Source organism: Elaeis guineensis, chromosome 11 (assembly GCF_000442705.2).
Source record: "Elaeis guineensis isolate ETL-2024a chromosome 11, EG11, whole genome shotgun sequence".
Classification (NCBI taxonomy): domain Eukaryota; kingdom Viridiplantae; phylum Streptophyta; class Magnoliopsida; order Arecales; family Arecaceae; genus Elaeis; species Elaeis guineensis.
The window spans coordinates 90,584,393-90,609,803 of NC_026003.2; the positions used below are offsets into that span (position 1 = coordinate 90,584,393).

The window sequence follows — 25,411 nt, forward strand, 5'->3', positions numbered from 1 at the left end:
AGAGAGAGAGAGAGAGAGAGACTCAAATTTAAAATTTTTCAGTACACAATATAATTGAGAAATTAAGATAAGTACAGGATTCAAACTTTGGTCACCGATGCAGACTGAGGATGCATTGGCTGATCTGATGATCATTATTCTAAGGTCTTGGTTATCCAACAACAAACACCCCGAGTAGCGTTAGCTCTAGTTTAAGCAACTTTGTTCCTTAAATCTAGTATATACCGTGAATCAACTTAGCAGTTTCTGGCATGATCCAATTTTGATATAAGATGACAATTTTTGAATGAAAAGAGCATTCCTCCCCAGCATTAATCAATTTAATTTGAAAAGACCAATGTCAGCTCGAGCTCACATGTGGAACATTGAGCTGGGCTGGGTCTGATCACAAGCGTGGAGGTTTAGTGATGGAGATCATTGGTGGCCTGGCCCAACTCACATGATGTGGCTTCCGGGTGAAGACCACATGACTAAGTTGCAACCATTTTTAGGCAGAAATTTTGGGCAGGTTACTTCTTTATACCTCGAGGCTCTTTATGAGGCTGAATGTTATCTAATGGCAACACTCTTTCTCTCTCCTCTTCATATTCTCTAAGTCTGCAATAACTTTACTTATGATATGATCATAAAGCATGCTTGCCATAGAAAGGGTGTATGCTTAGGGAGCCCATCTCCAACGCCAAGAGCCCCTCTAGCATTTTGCGGGCATCAAATATTCATTAGATTAGGTAGTTGGAGTAGATTAGGTGTCACTACAAAATTCTCAATGTAGTAATCCTGAATTTATAATATAGATTTCCTATGAATATCATGTCCAAGGAGAGTAACCAAAATGAAGTGTTCCCAAGGAGAGCAAGGAGAAGAAAACATCAACCAGATAAATATGTCGATGTGCTTTTTATTGACATTCTTTCTTGTATACGTCGATATGGTTCGTATTTCTTCACCATTTTAGCCTTGTGCAACAATGAACTTGCAGTGGGTTTGCTTTAGACACAATTCAAGACGTAATCTATATCCATGCAGACTGCCAGGGATCAAGCATTGCAGAAGAAATCAAACTTAACTTTGGGCTTAGAGTACTCGGTAGTAAGTATTTTAGAAGCCACGATGGCATTAGCAGCCTCTGCATAATGAACTCCATCCCAGTTCACATACTTTGAGCCCTCAGGGCAGACCGGGCAGGCAGCGTTACCACATGTTATATTCTGATTGAAGTTATATGGAGGTCCACCATAGCCACAACATGCCATCAATGGGTTCTCAAAACCTGCGTAAGTGAATTAGAGCATTGTAATAATCATTTCCAAAAGCAAACCAATGCTTAACACACACACACACACACACACAGATAGAAATATGATATTTCATGACTTATTTTTCTTCATTTGATGTTTTCTTAATGTTGAAGTCCTGCAAATTCTAAAACAGAGAAAGAATATGATTGTAAAACTAATAAAGTGCAGAAAAAAGTTGAAACCATATAGATTGCTATCTAAGTTTTGTAGCTTACCGTACGTAGTATGATTTGCAATGATTTCATACTTAATGGTGAAGATATCAGTGTAGACAATAGTGGCACCATTCAACTCAGACCTCAACTCCTCGCAGAGAATGCTCAATTGGGCATTGAGTTCCTCGGCAGCATTGTTGAAGGGTATGAGACAACCATATTGGTCGAGATTGCTGTTATCTTTCCATGGCAAAGAAAGCTTTTGAGGCAAGCACCCCAGAGGACCGGTGTTGTGGATCCAAAAGTTTTTGCCACCGTTACCATACAAAGTCTGCATTCAGGAGAGGCAAGATCTTCACACCATTCTAATAGACAAAGCAGTCTAAAGATGACTTGAAACAACTACAATCTCCTGAGTCATTATAAAACAATTATGGATGAAAGAGACTGTCATAAAGAGTTCTCACACACAATGAATTATTGGAGCAATCCTTAACTACTAACTAGATCAGCTAATGAAGCGGCTCTAGAAGTGAAATTTTGAGCATAGTCAGAAAGAAGCTAACAAGCAGATTTAGATTTTCCATCTGATTATAAACATGACATGCTATTGCTATGCTTAAAGCATAAAATTTCTGATGCAAATAGTTGCAAACTTGAGGTTATGAACCATCAATAAATTTGATATATAGGATAGGCTTGCCTTAATAGCAGTTTTAATTTGAGAAATGACAGATGGGATCCTTTGGATGACTTGATCATAGGGTAAATTCGCACCGAAGGCAGCGGATAGATCATTCTGCCCAATGTCAATGGCATAGAGAGCCTCTGGAACCCTTCCTCATTGATAAGACCTTTTGAACCTATGACATAGATCAATTGCATTGGTGAAACAAATTTTAATTATACCCGCAATAATGCAATCTACTTTTAGAGAATTTCAACACGTACTAGCCAGGAACAAGAGTATAACCATGGACAGATAGAACTCTATGGTAACACCACATAAAAAACTGGCAAACAAGACAATTTTTTATGAACATGGCCATAAAGCAAGAGTTCAATATATACCTTGAGCAATGAGTTCCAAAGACCGAGCTTTGAATCGAAGGAACTGATTCACTTGAATGTGCAAAGAGAAGGGAATATCTGGTGGCAGTGCCGTTGAACCAATAATGGCAAAGTTTGCACCATTTCTAAAATCTGATCCCAGTGATTCCAAATATGGGCTCAGATAACTGGTGTTCAAGCTTTCACCTATCAATGATATGGTCAAGAACACCAACAATTATATTCATCGATCATAATCTAATTAAAACAATAACATAGCAAGAACAAACATGCGAGTCTGAGACTACAATAATAATAAATGGTTGACACATGACACCACTTGGGATCACAAAGAAGGCAATATGTTCACAAGCTCCAACTTAGGAGGAGGACCAGACCAGCCTAAATATTTAAATTTAGTCCACTGACCAGGAGCCCGGGAAACGCGTTTCAAGATGTGGGCTAATCTACCAATATCCTCTAATGGATTCGCATACGTTTCTCTGTCCTTTCCCTAGAAATTTTGTTGCCATTTCTTCAATTTTTTTTCTTTTTTTTTTTTCCATTCTCCTACAGGAGATTTCCTTTTACCTCCGTTTCCCACTTTATGTTTAACTATTCCAATTCGCTTCCATCAAAAATTTGCAGCATTTCTTGTTGCCCATGGATTCCTTTTTTTTTTTTTCTAACACCTAATCGTTTCCCACTAAATATTTCCGTTTCCCACCCAGAAAAGAAAACCGGAAAGAAAAGGGAAACGAGAATGAGCTCTACTACTCACAGAGGAAGTCGAGGATGAGGCGGCCGTCGCAGAGGCGGCCGGTGGAGCGATGGAAGAATATACGGCCGTGAGGCGGAGAGATTTGGTAGCCGAGACCGGCCATGAGGCCACCGGTGTCGGAGTTTGAATCGCCGAAGTTGAACACCACCGCATTGCTCCCACACGCCGACTCCACCAATGCCGGCAGAGTAGAAACCACCACCAACAATAAGAAAGCCGGAGAAATGGTGAGCCACGGCCCAAGTCCTCCACCACCCATATAAACTTCTCTCCTCTCTCTTCCCTCTCTTCTCTCTCTAGATGGTTGCTAAGTATCCTCGCCCCCACTACTAGTAGTGTCGCTTTAGTTGTCCAAGACTTAATCCCATCTGCTTGTCGGTGTGCAAGATGAGGACAGAGAAGCTGGTTTCTGGTCACTCGCTCCCTCTCTTTCTATCTTTCTATCTGCCATCCTGTCTGAGATTCCTGCGCTCTGTTTTTTTTCCCATCCAGCTGTATCCATCAAATCAATTCATGGACTGATTCGAGCGGACCCCACTATTTTTACAGGGGGTGTTAAATTGCTGGATTGGTCAGACTCAAGCGGCAAGCGAATCCAAATCCAAGTACAAGGTTTGGTTCAAGATTTTCTTATGAGATTTGCTTGACAATAAAGTTTCAATTTTATTATTTTTATTACTAGTTTTTTGATGGATGACTTTGTCAGACAGTGGGCGAGGCGATGGTGGGGAGCTTCCTCCTGAAAAAGTCTAGTAAAGACAGTAATTAATCCAAAATCACTTGTTCAATCCTAAGTACTTTACAAACTTGATAAACCTGCACATTCATGTTTATCGATAATTTTATTAATATATTTTTCAATTTAAATAACCACATAATCCTACTTCTATTAATTCATATTTTTATATCAAAATAATAATTTGTAATATCATTTCTTTTGTTACGGTTTTAAATAATTTCACAATAGGATCAAACAATCAAGAATTATATATTCTAATTATTTTTTGGCATATATTCTATTTATATTTAGATCATGATTTATAACCAAATCTAAAGATGATATAGCATAATAAATTATTTTGGACTGGATAAATTTTGAAATGAAATTTATTGATCACCTAAAATGCAGACATCAAGGGATGATAGCCTTTGATATACATGGCAAAGTTTTTGATATTTTAGAACAAAAATCTTTTGCTCTAATTTTCCTTCATCTTTAGTCAGTCGCCTATTCTATCTGATTTCTTATCTCCAGATGATGTTGGAAAAGAAGCCATTTTATATCCTGTATTTGGTTTTGAGAACAAAGTAAAAAGATAAAGTGAAATAAGAATAATTATATATTCACCGAAATAGTTTGAAGATGACTTTTAGCTGCGAATGCCTTTATCAATTAAAGAAAAAAAAAAGACATGAATAAATGATAGCACTTAGAATAATTATGTCCGGTATCAATGAATTTAACTAATATAATATAGTACAATTATTTCTTATTCATACTTACTTATTATCATTGTTTGGTTAGGCAAAACTTATTTCAAATACATGCCTATTTTATTTCGCATCAACACTACGAAAAATCATTTGTTCAGCACCAACAACTTGTCGTGATGGCATTATTACTTTTTGTATCAGATGGAGGCATGATAGAATTTTGTTGATGGAATAATATATATATATAATTGTTGGAGTGGGGAGGGAATGATAAGGACACACCGCGCACGTGAAGTGGTGGGCGTTGGGGGACACGAGGCGGCATCCAAAACAGCGAGAGGAGGAGGAGGCGGTGGAAAAAGAACAATGCCGCGGGATGGTATCGCGGAACGAGCCACTTTCTACCGACCTAGTGCATGCAATACGGAGGCCTTATGGGGTCCGAGCAGTGGATGCACCAGGAGCAAGTGAACCGCACTAAATCCCACGGTATATAACACGCCACGTTACCCTTGTAATGCACCAATTCCGATTGCTCACTATCCACCGTGCATATGCTCCGCGATTTGCCCCGATTCACTTTTCCCGATGGATGCAACGGTTTCTCCTTGTGGGGGGCAGGGTAGGCCCTAATGTCAGACAAAACAAATAAAAATCGAGTTGAAGGCATGGGCCACGTGTTCTGTGTCCTTGGGTGGACCAAGTCAAACGAGAAGGTATGGATACTGTCTGAACCCATCCAGATCATGGTCGGAAGAATCATGGTTGTTCAGCTATGGAGTAGAAAAACGCTACTGTAAAGTACGGTGGAATCCAAAACATTCTTATCAAAAACATGACCTAAACTTGTAATTTGAGTCCAGCTTGGACCTAATTTTGCATCGCTGGAGTAAATTTGCCGTGGCAGACATTAGTGGATTCAATCTAGCATATGTTTGATTGAAAAAAATTAGACCCTAAAATAAAAATAAAAATAAATAACTCCTGATATAGCATATAAATTAGCATCCTCATCATTAATTGATACTTAAAGATTTGAATTCTGAGCAGTTACATCTTTACTATTAAAAAGAATTAAAAAATGAAAGGATATTATGATAGATTTAAATCCAAATAAAGAGAGGATGTGATGGTTCATAATGAGAGAATAATGTCTTATCCCATGATTTTTACCTCCAACTACAATAGATCTTTACTCTACACTTATATTGAAGGAAAACCGCCTTTTTCCCTGTAGGATCTTCCAGATTTCATCACATCTGGAGCAGAATAATTTTTAAAAAAATTATATCCTATATTTATTTCAGATCTAAATCTCTAGATCTAATTTTATTATCTAATATTAATTCTAAAATAAATCTAAAAGTATGAGGAAATATGAAATACCTCAAGGATAATCTGATTACCCTGTAGATGATCGCAGCAAGCCTGCGGTTCTAATTTAGCCACACAATCTTCTGGCCTCTACCAGTATCCACTCGGACAGGATCTGGATCGTCTTCTCCTTGCGAATCTTTGCTCCAAAAATCAGAACTAAATCTAATTAGGAAGATCTTCAAAAGTCTTCCTGAAGTTGGAGCAGCAGCTTGTCGAAGAACTCCTGCAGCCTTCCTGTTCAAGGCATCACCACACCTTGATCTTGCACCAGATGGACACCCAACTCCTTGGACGTGAAGAGGGGAGGGAGGACTTCAGATGGGATATGGAGAAGAGGAAAGGGGGCGGCAGCTTCGATGGGTTTGGCGCAATCACATAAAACCCTAGGTGCAGACAGGGTTTATATAGACTCTACTACGCTACGCAGTGCCACATCATTTGATCAATAAAAAAATTTCAATAAATTCAAAAAAATTTTGATTGGTGGAGTGATGTCATCTAATCACATCAGATAAGAACCTCCACCCTCTCTCCTATGTTGGCGCCATCTTTGGATAAGCACAAGGGAGATGGCGCCCAAGAGTTTATGTTGATCAAGACTCCTCTTGATCTTTATCCACTTGGGGTGCCCTCTTTATCCAATTGGGCTCACGCCATAATTTGATTATGGCACCTAATTTGATGAAGATTTGGCATGTAGACACTCCACAAAAATCCTCCAATGAGCTCTTGCCAAGTGGCCTTCAGTTTAAGATCCATATGTCAACATTTGACAGATGTCCTAAAATAAAAATGGCAGGTGACAGGAATTAGCAGGTGTTGTCTTAAATTCATCTCATAACTTAAGATAAGACTTTTTTGAGCTGGACAAGCTTCATTTAGATTGAGAGAAACTTTCTCAAGGTTCTTTGGGTGAGTCAAATCACATTTGACTTAATCGAGATAGAAAAAATTATACGAGGAGAAAGTTAGGCTCAATCGAGTGCTAGCACGATTTCCTTGAACCTAATTGGATCTAATCCAAATCAATTGGGCTAGCCCAATTGATGACATCCAGATCCTAACCCTTGTTAGTGTGACCCAGTTAGGTTCAATTCTGTATGGTAATGAGACATGTTGTGATCTCATCATCGACGTCATCGAAACTCCTTTCAATGGACCAGAACTCTTCTGATTCATACAATTAGAATGATCGATCATCAAGATTATTCTAATTGCTCTCAAAATCCATCAGTGACACATAGAAGTATATGGTGGTAATCCATCAGAACTGAAGACGAACCTCTCAGTGCAGCTACCTGTGTGATTGAGTTCCTCTATCATGAGTCCCGACTGAATTAGGGTTAAGGTGAACTCGTCAAACCCAACATCAGTCATATGAGTTAATCGATCGATCCGAGTCCGATGTGAAATCCAATAAAAATTTTTTTTCTATTATTTCACTCTGCCATAGTTATGGACTTAAGGACTCGATCTTTCGATCATCATAGGACTACTCCTCTCATCTACCAAGGTTGATAGATCCCATCTTGGTGCGACCTAGTTCCTACAATGAATATGCTACAGCCAACATACACCTCAGGGTTCCGAATGGCTAGGAGATGAGTTATGGTGTAGTCAAACTATAACACACTCAAGGTAACTATCGATGCACCTCAGGTCAAAGAACTAGACACACAACTGCAGCATCGAGCGAGTCATTGACGAGAAGGTAGACTTCCTTATGACTGCTCGAGATGGTCACGCTCAGTACTCTCATTCTCAACGAATATCTATACTCTCGCTTCGGTGTCTCCACACCGTAGACTCAAGACACATCTACCCTAAGGAAGCGATTGTACATCAACCTTTCGGATTGATCACCATCCTCGTGATGATTCTATGGTCAGGAGCTGTTTATGAGTTAGTTATGTAAATTCATGCCTTAAATTTTCAACTCTTGAAAATATGAATTGACATTCCTACTAACTCAAAAGATGTATCACAGACACAATGTACACAATATGATAGAAAAAATAATCTATTTATTGATTTATAGTTAAAATTATAAATTTACCCTTAGATTTGTATAAAATTGGGTCAGCCAATCTGGCATCTAGGGCACACATCTAACAAACTCTCACTTGACCTAATGCCAATTGGCTACATATCTAAGTCCCATCTTCTCTAGGTGGGCTTTGATCTTTTGCTGGCCTAATGACTTTGTCAGCGGGTCTGCCACATTATCTGTGGAGTCGACTCTCTTAACCTTGATATAACCTTTTTCGAGGTAATCACGGATCAGATGGAATCGTCGCTCAATATGCTTGGACTTCTGGTGAGATCTTGGCTCCTTAGCTAGGGCTATGGCATCATTATTGTCGCAGTAAAGAGGGATGGCATCCGATGACATCACTCCAAGCTCCGTGGCAAACTTCTTGTACCAGAATACCTCCTTCACAGCTTCCGATACAGCAATATATTCTGTCTCCATGGTGGAATCAGCAATCACCGTCTGCTTGGAACTCTTTCAGCTAACTGCACCACCATTACAAATGAATAGACTCCCAAATGTCGACTTTCGATCATCTATATCAGACATAAAATCTGAGTTTGTATATCCCTGAATTTGAAGTTCTCCATTCTCAAAGACTAGAAACATATCCTTAGTCATTCTCAAGTACTTAAGGATACATTTCACAGAAGTCCAGTGCTCTTCGTCTGGATTTGACTAATATGTACTTGTGACACTCACAGTATGGGCTATATCAGGTCGTGTACATAGCATGGCATACATGAGGTTCCCTATTGCCGAAGTATAAGGGATTTTGCTCATGCGTTCAATCTCCTCAGGTGTGTTAGGGCACATCTTCTTGGAGAGATGAATGCCATGTCTAAAAGGTACTAAATCTCTTTTGGAGTTTTTCATGCTAAACCTTTTTAGCACCTCCTCTATGTACATCTTCTGTGAAAGTCCCAGCATCCTATTTGGTCTATCTTATAGACCTTAATACCCAGTATAAAGGATGCCTCTCCTAGATCTTTCATAGAGAACTCCTTAGACAACCATACTTTGACTAAGGTCAACATGGGAATGTCATTCCAATTAGGAGAATGTCATCTACGTTCAATACGAGGAAGACAACTGCACTCCCACTGACCTTTTTGAATACACATGATTTTTCCTCGTTCTTAATGAAACCAAATGTTTTAATCACATTATTGAAACGAGTATTCCAGCTCCCAGATGCTTGCTTAAGTCCATAAATGGACCTTTGCAGCTTGCAGATCTTGTGATCATCATCACTGGATGTGAAACCAAGTGGCTATTCCATATAGATATCTTTCTCAAGATGTCCATTTAAGAACGCCGTTTTCATGTCCATCTGCCATATTTCATAATCGAAATAGGCTACAACAGCAAGCAATATGTGGATGAATTTTAGCATGGCTACGGGCGAGAAGGTATTCTGATAGTCAATGCCTTCGCGCTGACTATAACCTTTCACTACGAGCCTAGCCTTGAATGTCTCTACATTCCCATCTGCACCTATCTTTCTCTTGAAGATCCATTTACACCCAATAGGTACAATACCTTCAGGTGGATCTACCAAGATCCAAACTTGGTTTGAGTGCATCGAGTCAATTTCTGATCTCATTACCTCTAACTATTTCTCGGAGTCGATATCTGATATCGCCTCATCATAGATTTTAGGATCATCACTGTAAGCCTCATTTTTCATGAGGAACATTTCCTCTATATCTTCTTGTATGGTACCTAAGTACCTTTCAGGAGGATGAAAAACCCTAGTTGATTTACGAGGTGGAAGAGGTTGTGTTACGACTGGTTCTAATTGATTTGGTTCCTCAAGTTCTTTAGCTCGTTGCTCTTGGGAGACATTCTCCTTGAGCTTAATTATTCTTCCGATGCTACCATCTTGAATAAACTATTTTTCAAAAAAAATAGTATTTCGACTCACAATCACATTATGATCTTTCGAAATATAGAAATAGTATCTAATGACTCTTTAGGATATCCTATGAATCGAGCTCTAAAAGACCTAAACTCTAACTTATCCGCCTGCTGTCTCTTGACATGAGCCGGACAACCTCAAATTCTGAAATGATTCAGACTTGACTTCTTACCATGCCATATCTCATATGGTGTGGTAGGAACGGTTTTAGATGGAACCCTATTCAATACATATATTGTTGTCATGAGACAATGTCCCCAAAGAAACTCAGGGAGGTCCGTGAAACTCATCATGGAACGGACCAATCTAATAGGGTCTGGTTTCTCCATTCTGAAATCCCGTTAAGTTGTGGCATTCCAAGTGGAGTCCATTGAGACACTATGCCATTGTCCTTAAGATAGTCTAGGAACTTCCGACTAAGGTATTCACCTCCTCGATCTGATCGAAGAACCTTAATGGGCTTTCCTATTTATTTTTCTACTTCATGTCTGAATTTTTTAAACCTTTCAAAGGCTTCAGACTTGTATTTCATTAGAAACACATATCCGTACCTAGACATATCATCGGTAAAGATAATGAAGTAGACATAGTTGCCTCTAACCGGCACATCAAAAGGGCTACACACATCCTATGTACTAGGGCAAGTAGGTCTGTGGCCCTTTCCCCATATCCTACAAAAGGAATTTGATCATTTTGCCTTGAAGGCATGATTCACAAATTGGATATGACTCGAAAGTCAACAGACTCAACAGTCCGTATTTCTCCAATTTGTTAACCCTGTCTTCCGCGATATGACCTAGCCTTAGGTGCCACAGATACCTATCATTTAGACTATCTCTAGGCCTTTTAATTCCTATGGCATTCACATTTTGCTCAATATTAAATACAGATACATCAATATGTAGCTGATAGAGATCGTTAATAAAAAAACTATCTGCAACTTTATTATTTTTATAAAATATGTTACAATGGTCCTTATGAAAGCTAATCACATAGCCTTCTTGTGCTAAACATGAAATAGAAATCAAATTCCTGCTTGCTGCAGGCACATAATAACAGTCTCTAAGAAATAAATCTAATCCTAACGGTAATCACAGAGGGTAGGTTTCCACGCCACAGCAGCAACTCTTGCTCCATTCTCGATGCGTAGGATCATCTCCCCATCCCTCAACCTCCTGCTCTCCTCAAGACCCTGCATAGAAGTGCACAAATGAGCACTAGAACCAGAGTCAAGCACCCAACTGGATGCAGAAGAAACTGTAAGATTAGATTCTAAAATGAGCATACCTCCAGAAGGACCATCCTTCTTGTTCTTCAGGGTGGCTAGGTACTGAGGACAGTTCCGTTTTCAATAGCCGTCTGAATTACAGTGAAAATATTTTTTCTTTTTAGCAGCCTTCTTCTTCGGTTCTGTCTTCTTCTTTTTCCCATTCACCTTCTGCTTCTTCGCAGACTTCTTTTTCTTTCTAAAAGACTTTCTCTTAGAAGAAGTCCACTCCACAGTGAGAACTGAGCCTTTTGAACCCTTCATAGAAAGCTCAGCCGTAACCAGCATGTTCATTAACTCGACCAAGGTACACTGCATCTTATGCATATGGAAGTTCATGATGAACTGACCATATGCATCGGATAAGGACTGAAGGATCACATCAATCTGAAAATCTTTATCTAAGATGATACCGAGCTTCTCAAGCTCCTCAAGATCCTTGATCATTGTCAAACAATGATCTTGGACTGACTGCCCATCACGCATTTTAGCCTTAAAAAGTCTTTGACAGACTTGATACTTGGCTGCGCGATTTTGTTCACCAAACAACTTTTGTAGGAGAGCCAATATTTGGCGGGTAGTCAAAATATTCTCATGTTGGCGTTGCAAGTCATCGACATTGCACCCAACATATAGTACCTTGCTTTGTTATCATCATCCATCCACTTTTTCAGAGACGCTCTCTGTTCAGCAGTCGGACGTACTGGCATGGCAGGTGGGTCCTGGTCCAAGACATGGGTAATTTTTTGAAATCCAGAATAATTCTGTAGTTCCTTAACCAATCCTTGAAATTAGATCCAGTCAGTCTGTGAGTGTCTAATATTTTGGTCAGGGGTTGGACGCAGACATATTTTCTGTAAAGAGTCAACAGTTTCTAGTTAGATTTTATAATCAGACTTAACCAATTTATTTAAAAATTTTATTTTTAAACAAATTAGGCTCCCACTATTTTCTCAGATCCCTACACTCCCTAGGTAGAGATGTGAAAATCTCCGTGATTAGTGATTTCTAGTGGGTGGTGCGGTCTCACCGACTGGCTCACCACCTCACCTAACAGTTATTGGTGATGGGTCAACCGATTAGTGGACAACTCTTGTCCAATAATTCTCTAATCATGGTGCACCCAAAACTTGGTCTCTAATTCATGAAGCTCACAGTGCCTGGAATATTACTCCAATCCTTAGTTAAGTCAAACCCACCATTTGCACGAACTAGATTCCTGATTGGGTCCCTCACTGTATTCAAAATATTGAGCCCAATCCATCCTCTAATTCATAGCATCCAATGCCTAATGGATATGGTTGTATCTTTTCGGTGCAACTGAGCCACTGTATCCAGCCGAGAACAATCAACCCCGGGAAGAGCCCGCACATCCACAATGGTGGAAGACCTAGACTTAATATTTTCTTAAGAAAATTTGATTTAGGTTTCATTAAACTTGACTTAACATAGTCATAACAATTATGACTAACCTAGTGGCATGGGTTAGCTCGAATTGTTAGCTACCTCTAATCAGAACTGGATCGACACATATGGCCAAGTAAGTGAGACCGGTGGAAGGGATATGCCATTAACTCGACAAGAACGCATTCGAGTCGAGTAGCTCTCAATTAAAAATCAGTCGGTCGCATCTGCCAACTTATCTTAGACACCAAATTGTCGAACAAGAACTAATTGGGTTAGCCTACAATCCAGGCTCTAACCACTGAGCCAAATTAAGTTTTAACTTGATCGGGTCACATCTAAATGTGATTCGATCTTGACCCAAACATAAATCTATTAGACTGGTCAATTATTAGCTTTCATGATTCCATCTAACCAACTGTTGATTCGGTTTGATCAACCGCTAGACCTAATTGAGCTACCCAGGTCCGAACCCAATTTTATGAAAATGACTTAGATCTAAAATTCTCAATTTTAGACCTAATTTAATTTCATAAGCTTAATTCATTAATTAAGTCTTAGGTTCATAAACAAAATATATAAAATAAATCCTAGAATTTCAGGATCTAGGATTTTGCAGAAAAGTAAGTTTTGATTTTTGATTAAGTATGAACGCGCAGCACCCCTATACGTTATAAGAACACCCCATTGAATGGGAGGAGAGGGCCTTTAATCCTACTTTATTCTTATGATCGGACGGCCATGAGGAACACCTTAATCAGAAATATAAATTTAACTACAAAACTAGTTAGATCTAAATTTACATATCACATATACAATTTAAGATCTAACTAATACATACTTTGCATACATCTCATGTATCAAAAATTGATCTAATTAACATGCTTTCAGATTTAATACATCACATGTAACATCTGAAAAATAAAATTTAAATTGAACTATGCAACATAAAATTTATTCTAGACAATTACTAGAACAATTCTACAACTAGTCTAGGCATGCAACAGATCAATCTTATGTATTATCCAAATTTTTATTTTCTATTTTTGATCTAAATATATAATATTTATATCATCAAAATTAGAGAATAAATTAGATCTAAATTATATTTTAATCTCATTAAAATATAAACTTTCAAGACTATTCATAGATCAAACTATTCTTAGTCTAGTTATGCATCTCATGCATGTTAGATCTTCTCAGATTTAATTTTAAATATTTTGATTTCAGATTCTATCATATCTGATGTGATATTTAAATTTTTTTAATATTAAATAAATTAAAATTAAAATCAGATCTAAATTAGATCTGAAACTGAGCCATCAACCTGGCTCTGATACCAGTTAAAAAAAAACCATCTTTTTTCTTGTAGGATCTTCCAGATTTCATTACGTCTGGGGCGGAATAATTTTAAAAAAAAAATTATCCTATATTTATTTTAGATCTAAATTTTTAGATCTAATTTTATTATCTGATATTGATTCTAAAATAAATCTAAAAGCATGAGAAAATATGAAATACCTCAAGGATAATCTGATTACCCTGTAGATGATCGCAGCAAGCCTGAGGTTCTGATTTAGCCACACAATCGTATGGCCTCTACCAGTATCCACTCAGGTAGGATCTGGATCATCTTCTCCTCATGAATCTTTGCTCCAAAAATCAGAACTAAATCTGATTAAGAAGATCTTCAAAAGTCTTCCTGAAGTTGGAGCAGCAGCTTGTCGAAGAACTCCTGCAGCCTTCCTGTTCAAGGCATCACCACACCTTGATCTTGCACCAGATGGACGCCCAACTCCTTGGGTGTGAATAGAGGAGGGAGGACTTCAGATGGGATATGGAGAAGAGGAAAGGGGGTGGCAACTTTGATGGGTTTGGTGCAATCACATAAAACCCTAAGCGCAGACAGGGTTTATATAGACCCTGCTGCGCTACGCAATGCCATATCATCCGATCAATTAGAAAATTCTAATAAATCCAAAAAAAATTTGATTGATGGAGTGATATCATTTGATCACATCAGATAAGAACCTCCACCCTCTCTCCTATGTTGGCGCCATCTTTGGATAAGCACAAGGGAGATGGGCCCAAGAGTTTATGTTGATCAAGACTCCTCTTGATCTTTATCCACTTGGGGCACCCTCTTTATCCAATTGGGCTCACGCCATAATTTGATTATGATGCTTAATTTGATGCTGATTTGGCATGTGGACACTTCACAAAAATCTTTCAATAGCTCTTGCCAAGTGGCCTTCAGTTTAAGACCCATATGTCAACATTTGATAGATGTCCTAAAATGAAAATGGCAGGTGACAGGAATTAGCAGGTGTTATCTTAAATTCATCTTATGAATTAAGATAAGACTTTTTTGAGCTAGACAAGCTTCATTTAGACTGAGAGAAACCTTCTCAAGGTTCTCTGGGTGAGTCAAATCATATTTGGCTTAGTCGAGATAGAAAAAATTATACGAGGAGAAAGTTAGGCTCAATCGAGTGCTAGCATGATTTTCTTGAACCTAATTGGATCTAATCCAATCAATTGGACTAGCCCAATTAATGACATCCAGATCTTAATCCTTGTTAGTGTGACCCAGTTAGATTCAATTCTGTATGGTAATGAGATATGTCGTGATCTCATCATCGACATCATCGAAACTCTTTTCGATGGATCAGAACTCTTCTAATTCATACAATTAGAATGATCGATCATCAAGATCATTCTAATTGCTCTCAAAATCCATCAGTGACACCTAGTAGTATATGGTGGCAATCCATCAGAACTGAAGACGAACCTCTCGATGCAGCTACTTGTGTGATTGAGTTCTTCTATCATGAGTTCCGACTGAATTAGGGTTAAGATGAATTCATCAAACCCAACATCAGTCATATGAGTTAATCGATCGATCCGAGTTCGATGTGAAACCCCAATGAAAAATTCTTTTCCATTATTTCAGTTTGCCATGGCTATGGACTTAAGGACTCGATCTTTCGATCATCATAGGACTACTCCTCTCATCTACCGAGGTTGATAGATCCCATCTTAGTACGATCTAGTTTCTACAATGAATATGCTACAGCCAACATACACCTCAGATTCTGAATGGCTAGGAGATCGAGTTATGATATAGTCAAACTATAACACACTCAAGGTGAACTGTCGATGCACCTCAAATCAAAGAACTAGACACACAACTGCAGCATCGAGCTAGTCATTGACGAGAAGGTAGACTTTCTTATAACTGCTCGAGATGGTCACGCTTAGTACTCTTATTTTCAATGAATACCTATACTCTTGCTTCGGTGTCTCCACACCGTAGATTCAAGGCACATCTATCCTAAGAAAGCGATCGTATACCAACCTTCCGGATCGATCACTATCCTCGTGATGATCCTATGGTCAGAAGCTGTTTATGAGTTAGTTATGTAAATTCATGCCTTAAATTTTTAACTCTTGAAAATATGAATTGACATTCCTACTAACTCAAAGGATGTATCACAGACATAATATACACAATGTGATAGAAAAAATAATCCATTTATTGATTTATAGTCAAAATTATAAATTTATCCTTAGATTTGTACAAAATTGTGTCAGCCAATCTGGTATCTAGGGCACATATCTAACATATATAAATAGGGCCAAAAGACTCCAAAAAGGATAGACTCTGAGAGGGAGAGATTCCTGCAACTCAAAGCTCTCATGCTTGAGAGGCTTACAAGCCCTCATCCATCTTATTATCTTCTTTCCTTCTTGCAGGTCAACAAGTCATAAGAAGACTGAGAAGACTGACAAATTTGGGAAAGTTGACAAGACTGAAAAGACTGACAAGATTGAGAAAGCTGAAAAAGTCGAAAAAATTGATAAATTTTAAAAAGCTAAGAAGGTCAAGAAGGCTAACAAGGCCAAGGAAGCTGAGAAGGCCAAAAAGGTTGACAAATTCGAGAAAGGTGAAAGGGCTAAGAAGGGTAACAAGACCGAAAAGGCCAAACAAACCTAACTCATCAGACCCACCAAAAGACTGAGTAAGTCAATCTTATCAGAAGACCAAGCAAGTCAATCTCATTAGAACGTCGAGAAGGTCGATCTTATTAGAAGGCCGAGTAAGTTGATCTCACCAGAAGATCAAGTATGTTAACCTTATAGAAGGCTAAGAAGGCTAACCTCACCAGAAGGCCGAGAAGGCGACCTCATCAAAAGGCTGAGAAAGTCAAACTCATCAGAAAAACCAACCTCAAAAGGTCGAGAAGGCTGAAAAAGCCAAATCTATCAGAAAATAAACCTTATAAAGCTAAGAAAATCAAACTCATCAAAAGGCCGAGCTCTAATAAACCGAGCTCTCAAAGATAAAGCTCCTAAAGACTGGTCTCAAGGCTAATCTGAGAAGGCCAATCTGAGCCAACCAGCATAGGATAATATTTTACACCATAATTCTCTATTATATTTTTTTTATTCTTGTTCTTCCAAAAGTTTGATCTGACTTAAGTATTTGAGGGCTCGGTTAGAGTCAATCCGATGAGTTATTTTTATTCTTTTTATGTGCAAATCCGTGACTCCAAGGCAAATTATATTCCATCACCATGGATCGAACAAGGCCCTCCAGATGGTCCTAATCAAATCGGATTTTGACAGCAACAGATTGGCGTGCCAAGAAGGAGGGTTGAACCTTTAGCTCTCTAATGTTTGACCTATTTTCCATTCTCTTTATGTCTTCTGATTATGGGAATGACATTCAATGTAAAATAAAAAAAGATCCACCTCAAACCACATCGAGCTATAATAAATTCAGAGCGACCCAATTGAAACCGATCTTGGCCAACTAAGAAAGACCTCTATGAATCACTATTCGACTTAGTCGGCTAAGCACCGACCTAACAATAATTATTAGCTCTGACTTAAGATGGTTCAACTTAATTGGATGAGAACTGACCTAATGACAGATACGAGCTCTAGTTTGGGATGATTTAACTTGGTTGGTTGAACACCAACCTAATGAAAGATATGAACTCTGGCTCGGGATGATTCGATTTGGTTGAATGAGACTCAACCTAATGAATGGTATGAGCTTCAGTTTTGGCTCTGGGCAACCAGCTACAAAGAGGTTAATCCTCTAGAAACTCCATATGGCCGCATGGCGGGCCAAAAATGATGATGATGATTAGGCTAATCTTCTGAGGATTCCATATAGCCACATGATACTCCTCCACCAAGATGAGTCATATGAAGGCTGATGATGATGACATTGATTTGACAAGATTTACTATCGAGGTTCAACTTATAATCGACTTCGGATATTTTGACTTTCAATCTACTTCGGATATTTTGACTCTCGATCTACTTCATATTCTTCGGATATTTTGATTTTTTATCTACTTTGGATATTTCAGATATTTCTACTTCTCATTGACTACTTTTTTCGTTCGATCGACTTCTGATCTACTTTAGATATTCTTCGAATATTTTGATTTTTGATTTACTCTGGATATTTTGGATATTTTGACTTGTTATTGACTACTTTATCCAAAGCAGTGACACCACTTTCAATTCGAAAATGGGGGTATGGTATATAAATCAGCCTCCCTATCATTGATTGACATATGGCCAGTAATTCTTAAAGGTTTGAATTCTGGATAGTTACATCTTTGCTATTAAAAAAATTCAAAAATAAAAAGATATTATGATATATTTATATTCAAATTAAAAGAGGAGCTGATGGCTCATAATGAGAGAATAATATCTTATCTCTTGATTTTCACCTCCAACTACAATGGATTCTTGCTCCACATCTATGTGAATAGTACCAAGGGGCTTCAAAAAGGATAGACTCTGAGAGGAAGCAATTTTTGCAACTCAAAGCTCTCATAGTGAGAGGCTTACAAGCTCTCATCCATCATACTATCTTCTTTCATTCTTGTAGGTCAACAGATCATAAAAAGATCGAGAAGGCTAACAAATTCGAAAAGGTCAAAAAAGCTAAAAAGACTGAAAAAGCTGATAAGATCGAGAAGGCTGACAAGGTTGAGAAGATTGACAGATCCAAAAAAGCTGAAAAGGCAAAGAAGGCTGATAAGGCCGAAAAGGCTAAGAAGGTTGATAAATCCGAGAAAGCTGAGAGGGTGGAAAAAGCCAAATAAGCCTAGCTCATCAGAAGGTTGAGTAAGCCAACCTCATTAGAAAATCGAATAAGCCGACTTCATCAGAAGGTCGAGAAAGCAGAACTCATCAGAAAAGCTAAACTCAAAAAGTCGAGCACATAAAAAAATAGACCTTATAAAATCGAGAAAGGCCAAGCTCATTAGAAGGCTGAGAAGATCGAGTTCCAATAAGCCGAGCTCTAAAAAGCAAAGCTCCTAAAGACTGATCTTAAGACCAATCTAAGAAGACCAAAGTGAGCCAACGAGAGGAGGGTAATATTATAGGAACCTTATCTAGGGTTTCAGGGTTAGATCTTGAAACTTTTTCAAGATCATACAGCGGAAGACTAAAATAAATCAAAATTTATTTTTAAAATCAGAAAATCTCTAGATCTAAGATCCTATTACATGATTATTATATAGCATTAAATCAAAAATTAAAATACATAAATATAGCATGAACTACATGTTGATCATATCAACATGTTTCTATACTACATCTAATGTATGTATTAAACAATAGATCAGATCTATTACCTTGCAAGTTAGACGTTCTAACCTTGTTGATCTGGCTTGAAGATGATGTTGCAAGCCGCACACGCATCCGGCCTCTAGGAGTCGTCCACACGAGCCCACGAATCTCGATCAGAAGTCCTGCTTCAGGAAATCAGCACAGTATGCTAGTACTGCGCTGATCCTTCTTTGATGGTTGATCAGGTGCCTCCTTCTTCTTGATTTGGACTCTTCCAAAGATGAAAAGTAGAAGGAGGAGTTTCAGATCTGAGACACTCTCAGAAAACTCAAGATGGAGGGAGGAAAGATATGAAAACAAAAATCCTAGAAGAAGACCCTCTTCTTCTTCACGTTTTTCTCTCTAGACACCCAAACTTGCGTCTTTTATATCTCCACGACCTAAAGGTATTTCTCCCTGATTTTTGGATGGAGCAAAGGTCTCTCAAATCTCTGACTTCTCCTAAAATTTTATGAAGAAACTCATCTTATATAGAGAGATATGATAGAGTCCTTGTCTAGATCAAACACCTAGTCAGGGCTTATCCAAACATGGCAAGTTAAGGGATGCCCAACTCTTGAGCACCTCCTTCATATTTTCATGCATGGATCACCAAAAAAGGGTGCACAATGCATACCCTAAAAGCCATAAAAATTTCAAAAAAAATTTGGATAAATTCGGTGCAAAATTGAAAGAGTTTTGGATTTCTAAAACTCTATCTCATAGAATTCGAAATCCAAACTTATTCCTTTTAGATTTGATCCAAACCACCTTCCATGTAAGAAAGAAGAGAGGAGAGCTTTTGTGAACATGGAGAGATCTGAGAGAGGGCTTTTGTCACACAAAATAAGTGGAGATTGGCGTTGAATAAGAGAGAGGGCGTGGAGAAGGCTTATGTGGCGCAAGGTGGAATCCTAGTCTTACTAGGATTCTGTCTTATGACTTGTTTTAATTTGGTTTCCCAAACTAAATCAAATCAAAATTAGATCAACCCAATTAAAATAGGTCTTAACCCAATTAAAAACCTAATTTAATCAGATTAAATTAGATTTAAATCTGATTTAATTTTCTAATCAAATTAGAAATTAGATTGACCCAAGTCCTAGTTGAACTAGGACTAGTTTTTCCTTGCACTTGGCTTATCCAATAAACCAATTGGACTTGATCCAATCAAGCCCAAACCAAATCTAATTAAATCATATTTAATTAGACTTAATCTCAGCCCATTGGCTTAATCAAATTAAGCCAATCAGCAATCGAATTGCTAATAGATCCTCCTACAACACTTGCACTGGGTTAAATGTCAATCGTATTGATCATTTAACCCTAGAATGATTTTTAATCGTTGATCAACCATCTGATCGGATCATGAACTCTAATGTGTGTGACCTCATAGGTCCGAACCTAAGTCGGTAGCATAGAAATAAATTCCTATACCAATCGAAGTGACCATCTAGCAATGGTACCCAACGATCGGATAGGTCGAATGTGTAGAATAACATCCTTAGAACCCATGCGGATATAGTTTTCATATAATTCATCCCCTTGACCAAAATGATCATAGGACACCCCAGAGTTTAACTGTCAACTCTGATCAGGTTGTCCACATTGTATTTCAAAATATCAAATCCATCTGATGGATTACCCTGGTCAAGGTTTTGCTAAATTGAAATACAGCGACTCATTCTTCTCCAACTCTTGGAGTGGTCAATCCCATCTCGATCACACTCTGACTTTGCAAGTACTTGACTGTGCCCAGAAGCCTTCCTCCCTGAATTAGAATTCAGTTAGTCCAGTACCAAAGCACAGTGAGTTGCTTGCAAGTCACTGAGGCGATCTCAGGTCTAAGGGACACTTATACCTATATCCCATCAGAGACATTCTCGACAGCAGAATGCTCTGGAGTTGGTCACGTTCAATGACGATGTACCCTTACATCTCACCTGTATGCCATACCAGTGTCTCCACACTCTTTGGTTAAGAGGACAACCAACCCATATGGCCTACAGCGACCTATGCTCGATAGAAGCTGTCGTCCTTATTAACAGTCTATCATTTGGTCGTGAACAGTTTTAAGGACTAATCGATAAATCCTTCTTTATCGAATCTAAATAGTCCTAAGGACTTCATCATAACAACGGAGTTCATTAGAAGATGAAAGCTTATGATGAAAATGCCAAATATATTTTATTTATTAACAAATCAATTACAATACTTGGTTGCTCAACCGTCAACAGCTTGACGATTGGCTTTTTGGGATACATTTCCCAACAACTCCCACTTGTCCTAAAGCCACTCGGCACAGTATCTAATACCCATCTTCGACTTGTGATTGTCGAACTCCTTTATTGCCAGGGCTTTAGTGAAGGGGTCGGCTAGGTTTTCCTTTCCGTCGATCTTCTGAAGGTCGACGTCACCTCGATCCACGATCTCTCAGACCATGTGAAAGCGGTGCAAGATGTGCTTTGTCTGCTGGTGTGCTTTGGATTCCTTCACCTGAGCTATGGCACCAGTGCTGTCGCAGTAGAGCAGGACTGGACCATCGAGGGAGGGTGCTACTCCAAGCTCGGTGATAAATTTTCTTAGCCACACAGCTTCCTTCGCGGCATCTGATGCTGCGATATACTCCGCTTCACAAACAGAGTCTGCCACAGTATGCTGCTTGGAACTCTTCCAGCAGATGGCTCCACCATTCAGAGTAAAGATATAACCCGACACACTCCTGCTGTCATCATGGTCAGATTGAAAGCTAGAGTCTGTGAACCCCACAAGTTTCAGATCTGACTCGCCATAAACCAACCATTGGTCCTTAGTATTTCTCAAATACTTAAGGATGGCTTTAACCACTTTTCAGTGATTTTCTCCAGGATTAGATTGGTATCTACTCACTACTCCTAGTGAGTATGCCACATCTGGTCTTGTACATGTCATGACGTACATGATAGATCCCACAGCTGAAGCATATGGGACTCTACTCATACGCTCTCTCTCTTCAGGAGTTGTCGGACAATCCTTCCTAGAGAGAGAAATTCCATGGCCTATCGGTAGATAGCCCTTCTTGGAATTCTCCATGTTGAACCTCTTCAGCACAGTGTCTATGTACATGGACTGGGATAACCCAAGCATCCTTTTAGATCTATCCCTATAGATCTTCATCCCTAGGATGTAGGATGCTTCACCCAAGTCCTTCATGGAGAACTGTGATGACAACCAAATTTTTATTCCCTGTAGTCCGGGGATGTCATTCCCGATTAAGAGAATATCATCCACGTACAAGACAAGGAATACCACAACTGGACCATTTTCCATTTATAGATGCAGGGCTCTTCTCCATTCTTAATGAAGCCATACGTTTTGATCACCTTATCAAAACGCATGTTCCAACTCCGAGAAGCTTGCTTCAATCCATAAATGGATCTCTGAAGCTTGCACACCTTGGACTCATCTGTGGATGTAAACCCCTCAGGTTGTATCATATACACCTCTTCAGTCAGCTCTCCATTGAGGAAAGCTGTCTTTACATCCATCTGCCAGATCTCATAATCAGATGGACAGCTATTGCAAGCATTATCCGAATAGATTTGAGCATTGCCACAGAAAAAAATATCTCGTCATAGTCAATACCATAACGTTGACGATACCCCTTGACGACCAGACGGGCTTTATAGGTCTCCACCTTTCCGTCTGCGCCCCTCTTCCTTTTGAAGACCCATTTACACCCAATGGGTTTAACCCCTTCAGGTGGGTCAACCAATGTCCATACATCGTTGACCTTCATGGGCTCCATTTCGGATTTCATGGCTTCAAGCCATTTCTCAGAATCAGATCTCTGCATTGCATCCATATAGGTGATCGGATCCTCATTATTCTCATCAAGTTCGATGGGATCACCGTTCCGGACCAAGAAATCGTAGTATCTGTCCGGCTGACGCTGTACTCTACCGGATCGCCTTAATGGTGCAGGTACATTGGGCTTCGGATCTGATCTAATCATATCCGACTTAGGTTCAGCTATTGGTGTCGGTCCTTCTACCTGTTGAACTTCATCAAGTTCAACCTTAGAGGCAATGGTTCCTTCACCAAGGAACTCCTTTTCTATAAAGATTGCCTTAAGGCTGACGAACACCTTTTGTTCATCAGCATGGTAGAAAAAATATCCTTTTGTCTCTTTGGGATACCCTATGAATGTGCATTTGTCAGACCTAGGTCCAAGTTTGTCTGTGACTAATCATTCGACATAGACCGGGCACCCCCAGACCTTAAGGTGTGAAAGTGCTGGCTTACGTTCCGTCCATATCTCATATGGAGTCTTAATTACAGACTTACTTGGAACCCTATTTAACAGATAACAGGCCGATTCGAGTGCATATCCCTGGAAGGATATCGGCAAGCTAGCAAAACCCATCATGGATCGGACCATGTCTAACAGAGTCCGATTCCTCCTTTCAGACACACCATTATGCTGTGGTGTTCCTGGAGGAGTCCATTGGGAGAGAATCTCATTCTCTCCTAGATATGTGAGAAATTCACTAGAAAGGTATTCTCCTCCTCGATCAGATCGAAGAGTTTTAATACTCTTCCCAGTTTGTTTTTCTACTTCACTTCAGAATCGTTTGAACATTTCAAATGAATCCGACTTATGTTTCATCAGATAGACATATCCATATCGGGATAGGTCATCCGTGAAAGTTATGAAGTAGAAATATCCACCTCTAGCACTGGTGCTCATGGGCCCGCATACATCATTATGTATTAAGCCCAAGAGCTCAGTAGCTCTCTCACCTTTTCAAGTAAAGGGTGACTTGGTCATTTTACCAAGAAGACAGAACTCACAGGTTGGAAGTAATCCACAATCACTGACTTCGAGGATTTCCTCTTGAGTCAACCTGTTTATTCTGTTCTTGTTTATATGACCGAGCCTACAGTGCCATAAGTAGATATCTGACACACTATCTAATCTAGGATGCTTGCCAGTAGAATAGACTCTTATTAAGCTTGATCTTTTTGGTCTGGCTCTGCACTGATGTCCCAGCCTGAACTTGCACCTTCTTCACTTTCTTCTTCTTGTTCTTCTTCCCTTTCTCAAAAGGTCGAGAACCAGAAGACGAATCTCCCACTAAGTTCACCGACTCCTTGTGAAGTTGGTGATCCTTCTCAAAGTTCTGAAGCAACCCCAGTAACCCGTGGTAGTTTACTTCAGGCTTTGTCATTCTATAATGAGTGAGGAATGGGAGATAAGACTTGGGCAGCGAGTTCAGTATTGCATCTTTCCCAAGCTGCTCATGCAAGGGAAAGCCGAGCTTGCTCAATCATTCCATCAGCTCGATCATGTACAATACATGATCAGTGACAGAGGCACCATCCCACATTTTGGCTTTGAAGATGGCACAACTAGTCTTGTGCCTCTCCACGTCATCGGGTGTGCCAAAGGCATCCTCCAACACTTGAAGCATGTCCTTTGGCTGAGCTGTCTCGAATCTGTGACTGAACTCGTCGCTCATGGCAGCCAGCATGATACAGCGCACCATGATCCGTTCACTGAGCCACTTCTGGTAAGTGTCTCTGATTGTTCCACGTGCATTGGCAGATGGCTCCTCAGGTACAAGATCCATTATCATATATAGGATCCTATCATGCTCCAGGACTATCTTCAACTTTTGGTACCAGCTACCGAAGTTGGATCCCACCAACTTATCATTGTCCAACAATGATCGGAGCGTTAGGGAAGTGGCCATATTTGCACAAAGGAGAACCATAACCTAATTAGTAATTGATTCATTAAACCTAAAGATTTGAACTTTAATCAAAAGGTTTCTCCCACTATTTTATTCGAATTGGTAGCCTCTACCTCCAACTCGAGGAATTACCCTAATTCCTTAGCGGGTACTAGAATCCACTTAGACTGCACATAAGCCCAACTTTGGTTGGTCAACCCATGTACATCTAAGGGTAGGTTCATAACCAATTGTTTCTCTAAACAATTTTTAGTAATTTTAATTTTGCCCCAGAAACCTAATCAGTAGGCTTTGGCCTCCACTGCAAGGATCCGG

At 39.2% G+C, this 25,411-nt stretch overlaps 1 protein-coding gene across 1 annotated transcript; it reads right to left on the reverse strand.

The window, feature by feature from the left end:
• Positions 1-767: 767 nt before the first annotated feature.
• LOC105035973 (GDSL esterase/lipase LIP-4) lies at positions 768-3,710 on the reverse strand. The gene is given in 6 exon segments (XM_010911693.4): positions 768-1,270; positions 1,514-1,784; positions 2,157-2,284; positions 2,287-2,316; positions 2,525-2,710; positions 3,285-3,710. Coding segments are annotated over 6 exon segments (1,107 nt in total). The 5' UTR covers positions 3,544-3,710; the 3' UTR covers positions 768-1,037.
• Positions 3,711-25,411: the final 21,701 nt, after the last annotated feature.